Source organism: Maniola hyperantus, chromosome 12 (assembly GCF_902806685.2).
Source record: "Maniola hyperantus chromosome 12, iAphHyp1.2, whole genome shotgun sequence".
In the NCBI taxonomy this organism is placed as follows: Eukaryota; Metazoa; Arthropoda; class Insecta; order Lepidoptera; family Nymphalidae; genus Maniola; species Maniola hyperantus.
In genome coordinates, this window is record NC_048547.1 from 12,871,076 (window position 1) to 12,881,254 (window position 10,179).

The 10,179-nt window shown below is 38.0% G+C and overlaps 1 protein-coding gene across 1 annotated transcript; it reads right to left on the reverse strand.

The window, feature by feature from the left end:
* Positions 1 to 7,927: 7,927 nt before the first annotated feature.
* On the reverse strand, positions 7,928 to 9,961 carry LOC117987238 (uncharacterized). Its single transcript, XM_034974196.2, has 3 exons — positions 9,478 to 9,961; positions 9,209 to 9,312; positions 7,928 to 8,302 (listed from the first exon to the last, which is right to left on the reverse strand). The coding sequence occupies exons 1-3, from the start codon at positions 9,758 to 9,760 to the stop codon at positions 7,928 to 7,930; spliced, it is 762 nt and encodes a 253-aa protein (XP_034830087.1). The 5' UTR covers positions 9,761 to 9,961.
* Between the last annotated feature and the right edge of the window lie 218 nt (positions 9,962 to 10,179).

The window sequence follows — 10,179 nt, forward strand, 5'->3', positions numbered from 1 at the left end:
AGAAAAAGGTGACTGACTGAGTGAGATGACTGACTGACTGATCTATCAACGAACAGCTCAAACCACTGGACGGATCGGCCTGAAATTTTGCATGTAGATAGTTTATATATTATTACTAGCTTATTAAAAAAAAAAAAAAAAAAAATAATAATAATAATACCTACCTGCATGTCAAATTTCGATCCGTCCAGTAGTTTGAGCTGTGCGTTAATAGATCAGTCAGTCAGTCACCTTTTCCTTTTATGTATTAAGATTTTGGAATTTTTAATAGATTCTGGGTATATTCATAGAAGCCTGATATATCTTACATAATATTATACATAGTAAGTACAATATTCCGGAATAGAGTAGGTCAAGATAGCGTCCCGCACGTCAAACAACAAGTTAACTCCGGGCTCGGGCCTTTACGTAACAGAGTACAAGTGTCCCGAATAAACATCGATCTTGTATACTATTTGTTTTACTCCGGCGCAAATAAACCCTTGACTAAGGAGCGTAGACGAGCGTCTTAGTTAACGATTAAGTGCTGACTATACTCCATCCACGGAGAGAAGTTAGTATTTTGAAGAAGATGTAGTGTGAAGTGAAGAACTGGGGCATTAAAATAATATTAGAAAACGTTGCGAAATTAAAGTCTGTGATAAAGTTTTTTTAACTTGTAGCAGAACTTGTAGAAGGGTAACGAGACATCCCCATCGATATCATGTTTAAATTTTGAATCTCGCGCCTAGCAAGAGTCGCGACGGCCGCCGCTGTGATTGGTCGGAGCGTGGCGGCCGATAATGTAATTTTTCTCGTTGTTCGAATCCCGTCGGGCGCTAATTAATTTCTGTAACTCTTTCTTAGTTTTGACCTTGTTTGACGATTTGATTGTTTTCTTGTACGTGTTTACGTTACACAGATTAAAATTAGTACACTCAACGAACAGTTTTCTTTATATGAGACCCCCGCCCGCTAAAACTTTAAATCAATGGTGCATAGTTGCATTTTACTTTGGCGTTATTGTGTTTCGACGCTCGAATTCTATGAACATTGGATGAGATGTAAAATTTCATACTAAGAAAGTACACTGACCGTGCTAGATTAGACGAGGCAGCTTTTAGTTAAAAGATAGGCTTGCGCTTCACGACAATCATGCTTGACGAAAAGCAATGATGACCTGAATCAATAAAAAAAAAAAATTATATATATTTATATATATGTCGGAGAACAGGAGGATGGCTGATAATTATTATTCATCTTTAGCCGACATCAGAAGGTAGTAATTAATAAGTAGGTACTTTAATCCATGTTCTTTACAAATAGTTCTCAGTAACGTATCGCACATGGAAACCATCAACGTAACACAACCAGATCACCCTAACCTAACCCTACCTATGGTCGCCTCCAACCACCCCTCACAGCGACCCCTCACCTCACTCTAAACTAGCTAACCTAAGCTAAACACTACATTGTGTGATTAGGGCGCAATTGCTATTGCAACCTCTCAATCAAGTCACGACCTACTCCGTTATCTAATCATCTCAAGGTAATCAATCACAACTTCATGAACGCTCTTAAAAGGATCATTGCATCGACTCTCTTACGATCTAAACCAGATCTTATAATTGACTTCTCATTACTAATTCAGAATATCGCAATAGCTCTACCTTCTCCACTCTGTGCACATCTGCATACAGAACACCATAGCATCGTGCGCCACACGCGCCACGACTACTATATCCACCCAAATAAGCGATCACAACAGAAACCAGGTAGAATGTAAGCTATTCGATCTCATGGGCAACTCATTGTCTAATCCATTTCAACATTACTCGAGGGTCATCAATGATTCTTTACCAACCGGGTTATACGATTCTAAAGCGGGTACCTACTATCAAAGTTAACTTCAAGTTACTATCACACTAAACTATCACTTCAAACTAATCATTATCTCAACTGCCGGTATATCTCCAATTACACTCTAAATCACTAGCGGTTGCAGAAATAACCTTAGCGGATGTCCTTATAATAATCTATCCACTGAGCCAAACGTTAACTCACGAATTACTCTAATATTCACCAATAATTAATATTCCATATTCGTCAAACAACTACGCGAACATTATTAATAGTGCTTTGCAGACAAAGTCACCGGATGGCACTAGATGTTACGATTTAACACAATGTACATTAGCATCGAACAATTACTGTTCTAACTATATCACAATCACCGAATTAAATATCACGATTAAGAAACTACCTACCTATCTCAAAGAATAATAATTAGCTAAGCTATAATCTGATACTTAATTAATTTAACGCGAGAGAAAATTGTGAACGACAACAAAATTCGTGCGTGTCAAAGTCCAACTCTGACAACTAAAATAAAGATGGCTACCTTCCGTAGAGTAAAGCTCATACGTTTCTTTTCACGGTGTCTACAGACAGTAAGAACTCTTTCAATATCGACCCTCCAATATATATTTGTGTATTATTAGAATGTACTATGTATGTAGTCTAATTTATAATAATATAATATACCTAGGGCCATTTTCGGCTGCCGCACCAACCCGTGCTTTCGTGATTCCTTTCGTCAAAGGTTGCCTGGAAGAGATCGCTTTAGCGATAAGGGCGCCTTTGCATGCTACAGATATTAGATTAAGATCCTGTATTGTGTTTTTCCAATGTTTACTTTGTGTTGTGTGCAATGAAGTGTAAAATAAAAAAATAAAAAAAATACAAATTCCTAAATACATCACTTCCAAGGTTGCATTAGATCATTATGTGTACAATGAATGAGCCTCAATAGCTCAACCGGTAAAGGAGTAGACTGAAAATCGAAAGGTCGACGGTTCAAACCCCGCCCGTTGCACTATTGTCGTACCTACTCCTAGCACAAGCCTGACGCTTAGTTGGAGAGGAAAGAATGGCTAATATTCTTTTTAAAAAAAAAATGAATAGCAGAATATTGGTCTGGTGGGATACTATGGTCGTGGCTATAGTTACCACCCTACCCTCAAAGCCGTGCTGTCTAGCGATTTAGCATTCCGGTACGATGACGTGTAGAAACCAAAGGGGTAGTATGGGTTTAATAATAACTGACATACCCGTTCCAGGTTAGCCCGCATCCATCTTAGATTGCATTATCACTTACCACCAGGTGAGATTGCAGCCAAGGGCTAACTTGTATATGAATAAAAAAAAATGTATAGGTAAATAGGTAAAAAAAAAAAAAATATTAAGGAAAAACAGTGCGCTTAGGTATTATTATTATTATTATTTATTTATTATTTAATTAGAACGGCCATAAAGCCAATTACACTAATTAAACTACGAGTACAAACTAACATAAACATACATACAAAAATTGTTAAAATTATAAATTTTAAAAAGCAAAATTATAAATTTTCACAAAAGTGCAAAATCTGACCCATGAGGTCAGCCCATTTGTCAGCAAATATGTCACAGCGAGGGGACTCCTTCAGCAGCGCGTTGAGCGCAGCCAAAGTGCGCTCAACGGTAAGGTAAAGGTATATAAACGCCCGTCTGCGGCTGTCAAATACTTAACCCAACACATGCGATCAAACAACCATTCCTCAACTAACATTGCATCACTCAATCTGCTTTAGCTAATGGACGTTAGAGTACGCGGCAGAAAATAATGTACGTCGACCTTTAGAAAGAGATGGCGGATTTGTAGAGCATTTCTTTGTCGTCGAGACCGATAAAACGTCATAATAATATAGGTATGAGTGACAGACACAACGCTCTACAAAGCCGAAATGTCAGTCTAAAGGTCGATGTACATTATTTTCTGCCGTGTACTGTACGTTAGTGTGAAATCTTGGTCCTTTCATTATGACTAATTCATTAGAGGCGTGTTAGAGGCTTGGACAAACACAACGCAGAACGGAAACGTACTATTTTTATTTATTCAGACACAAGTTATTCTCATAAGAAAGCTCAGAGTCACTCAGCGGGCGATGGAGAGAGCTATGCTTGGAGTTTCTCTACGTGATCAAATCAGAAAAGAGATCCGTAGGAGACCTAGAGTAACCGACATAGCTCAACGGATTGCGAAGCTGAAGTGGCAATGGGCAGGGCACATAGTTCGTAAAACCGATAGACGTTGGGGTCCCAAGGTGCTGGAATGGCGACCTCGCACCGGAAAACGCAGCGTTGGAAGACCCCCACTAGGTGGACGAACGACATCAGACGAGTCGCAGGGAACCACTGGAATCAAGCGGCGCAAGACCGTGGCGTGTGGAAGTCCCTACAAGATACCTATGTCCAGCAGTGGACGTCTATCTATCGTCGAAAGGCATTCCGAACCAGTGGTAGATGCATCCGACTATTCGTAAGTACTTGTAAAAGTTTATACGAATAAAAAAGATTTTTATTTATTTTATTTTATTTTATCGGGTGATGATGATGATGATGATGATGATTTATTTTGTAAAATGTAAACAGTGTAACAATAATACATGAAGCGATGTTAATGCTGGCAAAGTCCATGTTATCTGCCAGTTAGGTGCAAGTCTGCAACGTAGCGGACACATTACTCTATGAATTATGGATCGTTCATTGAAACTGGATATCTGAAGCTACGGTACTACAGTAAGCCTATTAACGTTGTGATTGCGAATTCCATTACATACATTGGCTTATCCACTACCATTGGAATAGTTATTGTGATATTTTAGCGTTTAAACTATCTTGAGCGATTTCTATTTTAAATATTGATTTAATCGTCAATTAAATACAATAAAACTAACCGTGTAATTTTTACGAGTATTACTATTATATTATTCGCACTAATACTATATTAATGATATATAATAATAAAAATACTATATTAATGATCTATTTATATATATAATATAAAAGGAAACGTTGACTGACTGACTGACTGATTGACTGGCTGAATCAACGCACAGCTCAAACTACTGGAATGATCGTGCTTAAATTCGGCATGCAGATAGCTATTTGACGTAGGCATCCGCTAAGAATGGATTTTTGAATTTTTCAACCCTAAGGGGGTGAAATAGGGGTTTGAAATTTCTGTAGTCTACGCGGATAAAGTCGCGAGCATAAGCTTATACTATAATATTATATAAGAATAATATATTAGTATGGTAATACATTATTCTTATTAGTATCTTGGATTTTACAGTAAAATAATATAGCAGTAACTAGAATGACTTCAGCAACTCACTAATGTGGTAAGTTAAATTAACCTAGGGTTAACGATTACCATTAGATGTTAGTTATAGTATTGAACCAAACATTTAACGTGTTCTCTGCCGAACGAAAGTATCAAGGGGTTAATTTAGAAACATTAACGAGTAATCCATTTTACTAGCGGCCTGGGTCGGATATTCAATCAATGCAATTGTTTTAGGAAAACCCTTAAAATAAAGTAAGTACTACGGGTAAAGTTTAACTTCTCACGCGCCATTTTATTTTTTATTTTTGCGTTTCACATGCATCCACTTACAATAACAACATGAGATATATATGAGATCCTGTAACGGTTTAGCAAAATTAGGTAAGTACATTATAATTATTAGATAATTCACTTTTACACTTAATTCACTTAGGTATGTAATAATAACAATATTCATAAATTTTAGTAACCAGTAGTAGATTTGAATTTTTAAAATAACATTGTTCACTTGCTAATATTGGTTCATCACAAATAAATATCACAATCATGTCATAATATTATGAAAGTAAAAATTATATAAAGTTACATAATAGATTGTATTCCCTTTAAATTAAGTAGGTAAGTACATTTTTTTTTAAATTCGTTTATTTGCAATCAACAGCAATACATACAATATAATTTTACATAATAACAGACTGAAAATAAGGCCAAATAGAATTACAATATTTTTTTTACAGATTACTTAAATTGTTACATTGTTAATTTCCTAATATTAATTCATCAAGATTAAGAATTTAAACATAATCATGTCATAATATAAAAATTTTAACTTTATGTGTAAAATTACATGTCAAAAATATGATTTTAGTCCTTATTTTAAAGGTGACACATCCGAGAGATTCTCATTTTGTATGGACTATATTAAAAGTAATATCGTAACAGTAGTTGGGGACCGCAATGCTGCGACTTTCATTGACAAAATTGCAGTTTGAATTTTGCAACTGACAGTACACCAATCCAAATGTACGAGTTTGGTCGCCCTTTGAAGATCAAGTTTGTGTCAACTGAGGATTGGGAAGAGAATCCGTCAAATCATGATTGAATCCATACAGCTCTACACTGTGCGAAGTGTGCAAAATACATTTATGTATATCTTCACGCTGTGATAGCCTAGTGCTTAGGACGTCCGCCTTCTAATCGGAGGTCGGGGGTTCGATCCCGGGCACGCACCTCTAACTTTTCGGAGTTATGTGCGTTTTAAGTAATTAAATATCAATTGCTTTAACGGTGAAGGAAAACATCGTGAGGAAACCTGCATGTCTAAGAGTTCCAAATAATGGTATATTCTACACAAAGGTGTGTGAAGTCTACCAATCCGCACATGGCCAGCGTGGTAGACTATGGCCAAAACCCTTCTCACTCTGAGAGGAGACTCGTGCTCTGTAGTGAGCCGGTGATGGGTTGCTCATGATGATGATGATGATATCTTCACACTTTGTATGAAGTCAAATCTTGTATTTTTATTGTATAAATAACCTCGATAGCTCAACGGTTAGAGGAGCGGACTGAAAACCGAAAGGTCCGCCGTTTCAGTCCCCACTCGTTGCACTATGGTCGTACCTACTCCTAGCACAAGCTTTACGCTTAATTGGAGGGGAAAAGGGGAATATCAGCATGATAAACTTGGCTTCTTTAAAAAAAATCTGTGATTGTATCTATTGTTTGCATCGAATGCCTCATTTCTGGCCAACCTATACAGGATGTAACCAGAACGCTAGCAAAAACTAAGCGTTATTGTAATACTATCTATATAAAAGGAAAAGGTGACTGACTGACTGACTGACTGAATGACTGACTGACTGACTGACTGACTGATCTATCAACGCACAGCTCAAACTACTGGACGGATCGGGCTGAAATTTGGCATGCAGATAGCTATTATGACGTAGGCATCCGCTAAGAAAGGATTTTTGAAAATTCAACTCCTAAGGGGGTGAAATAGGGTTTTGAAATTTTGTAGTCCACGCGGACCAAGTCGCGAGCATAAGCTAGTACTATCTAAACACAATCCAATACCAATAGCCGGGTCCACACCGGACGATCCATCGATCCCGCGATCCGCGATCCAGGATCGCGGAGCGTGGATCGTGGATCGTGTTATGCCGATCCACTCTTGGAAACTTGCGATCCCAAATATGCGCTCCAAGCGATCCTAAGGCGATCCGTGATTCAGCCAGTCTAACTCTTGTACGATATGGAGTCACACGTACAACGGCGGCGTCTTGCCGTTGCAGCAGTAACTTTTATTTTGCTTAAATGCTTGCGCAAAAAATCACAAAAAAGAAAACGACGGTTTTGGGTGAAACAAATTTACAAAAATCGCTTGGAATCTGGGACTCAGCTGTACGCAGAGTTAGTGTCAGATAAAGTTGAACACAATTTTGCAAGAATGAATGCTAATCAATTTGAGATATTGTGTTCATTATTAAATAACAAGCTAAGAAAGAATGATACAAATTATAGAGATGCCATTACTGTGAAGGAAAGATTATTACTAACATTGAGATTTTTAGCAACTGGAGATTCGTACGTCAGTTTGCAGTATCTGTTCCGCATTTCCAAACAGTCTATATCGATAATTATTCCTGAAGTTTGTGAAGCCATCATTGACCTGTTAAATGATTATGTAAAGGTAAGTAAAACCATACTTTATTACTCAATAAAAAAGTAGTGTATTACAATCATAATTTAAAGAAGTAACATGTTTACAATTATTAATTATTTTTTGAAAACATTAACTAATGTTACTGCATCATATTTCCGCAATTCAGTAGATATATACTGCCCGAAAGCAATGTAAGAATCAGTTTCCGGTTGTGGTGGCTGAGCACATTGTTGCAGAAGTTGGAAAGCCTCTGAAAGAGTTTCATCTGATATGTCATCTGCATTATTAGAAGTAGTTTTCTTTCTTTTTTTTGTTCTTTTGTTTGTTGTTTGGACACTGGATTGTGCATTCTGATCATTCTGCTCTCTACTCTGATCTGTGTGGTGGTTGGCTCTCTCCGGTTGTGTGTCACTAGTAATGTTACTGTTCTCGTTTTCGCTCACTGTAGTATTAACTTCAAGTTCCCCATCAGTCGTATCAGATTCTACCTGTAACAACAATTATTATTACTATTTACTGCTTATTCTTATTTTCAGCTTTATATTATAATTAAGATCTCCTTTATTTTCAGGTGCCGTCAACTAAAGAAGAATGGCGTACAGTTTCTCAGCAATTCGAGAATAAGTGGAATTTCCCACACGTGATAGGAGCGATGGACGGCAAACACGTCGCTATACAATCGCCTTTTAATAGTGGCAACGACTTTGATAATTACAAATTATTTCCTAGTATTGTTCTTTTTGCATTAGTAGATGCAAATTATAGGTTCCTGTATGTGAATGTTGGGACTAAAGGCAGAATATCAGATGGAGGCGTGTTCAAAAGCACAAATTTATATAAAAAACTTGAAAAAAAAGAGCTAAATATTCCTCCACCGGAGATATTGCAAGTTCCCTATAAAATTGAGGTACCCTATTATATACTAGGTGATAAAGCTTTTCAGCTTAATGATTATACTATGAAACCATACGATGGTACACGGGAAAGGGGTTCTTGTGAAAGAATTTTCAACTACCGACTGTCAAGAGCACGTAGAGTAGTTGAAAACGCGTTTGGAGTACTTAGTTCTGTCTACAGAGTCCTGCGTAAACCTATGCTTTTGGAACCAGAAACTGCGACTAAAGTCGTGCTGGCAACGGTTCATCTATATAACTACTTACGCAGTAATCCTAACTTTATATCGCCAGGAACGTTTGATACAGTACAGGAGAATGGAGATGTAATACCTGGAAGCTGGCGAAATGAACCGCCATCACAATCGCTACAACCGATGGCCGTCGTACCAAGAAGAGCAACAGAAAATGCCACTACAATACGGTCCCACTTAGCAAGACACTTTGTTACAAACCATACAATAGTTTGGCAAAATGAATATCAGTAAACTAATAGCTCACAATATGTTCCAATGTATCGCGTGTGGTTCCGGGTTCATTTTTATCCGCCATAAAGTCGAAGTCATCATACGCAAACCACTTTGATTTATATGTATCTTGAGCACCTGAAATAAACAAGTTACTCATTAAAATAACCACGTGTATTTCTAACAGCTTAAATGTAAAAAGCGAAATCACGTGAAATCCACAGTAAATATTATGATGTAATTACTTATAATAAAATATATAATTTTAATACCTACAGATAAAAAGTAGCTTTGTTTTCTTACCGGATCCAGTTATACGGCTTTGCTTCTCTCTGTGTTTCTCCCTTCTGTAGCCTCCCGCCAGAGATCGCATTTTTTTCTTTAGGTTCTCGATCGACTTATTCCCCATTTCACGAGATATCTGACACCAAGCATCATCTCTAACACCTCTATTGGTGTAATTAGAATCTTTGGGATCCCATAAACATTTAAATTCTTTATAAAGCGATATCAAACGGCGACTTTCTGAGATGTCCATGGCGAGGTGGATCGCGCGAACCAACACAACCGTCCACACCGCGCGCATCACGCAACTGAGGCACCTTTGAGGCTGGCACAAAAACCGACCGCACACGGATCGCGCGAGGTAGGGAGCGCGCGCTCCAATACGTGCGCATGGATCGCGCGCGGCACGTCCACACCGCCTGCATCTTTGGATCGCGCTGCTGCCGCGCGCGATCGGAGCGCGATGGATCGTCCGGTGTGGACCCGGCTAATGACCATTTACCTCATTTTGTAGTTTTAGTGATTTAGTATTTTTCAAACCCGCAATGTATAGCGTGCAAAACTGGGGTCAATGTCGCACCTACGACGCGGCATTGACATTGAGTGGCCTTCTTACGCAACGTGGCCTGCTTACAAGATGAGTATAGCAGTCAAGAGCTAACTTGTATCTGAATAAAAATATGAGTTCTCGGACCAAAACGCACAATAAGATGACAGTTA

Excerpts from the sequence above, each read along its gene's own strand:
- LOC117987238 (XM_034974196.2), bottom strand. The coding sequence starts at position 9,760 with ATGCGCGCGGTGTGGACGGTTGTGTTGGTTCGCGCGATCCACCTCGCC. Across the intron at positions 9,313-9,477 it reads AAGCCGTATAACTGGATCCG|GTGCTCAAGATACATATAAA; the intron begins GTAAGAAAACAA and ends TGTTTATTTCAG. Across the intron at positions 8,303-9,208 it reads GCGATACATTGGAACATATT|GTAGAATCTGATACGACTGA; the intron begins GTGAGCTATTAG and ends TTGTTGTTACAG.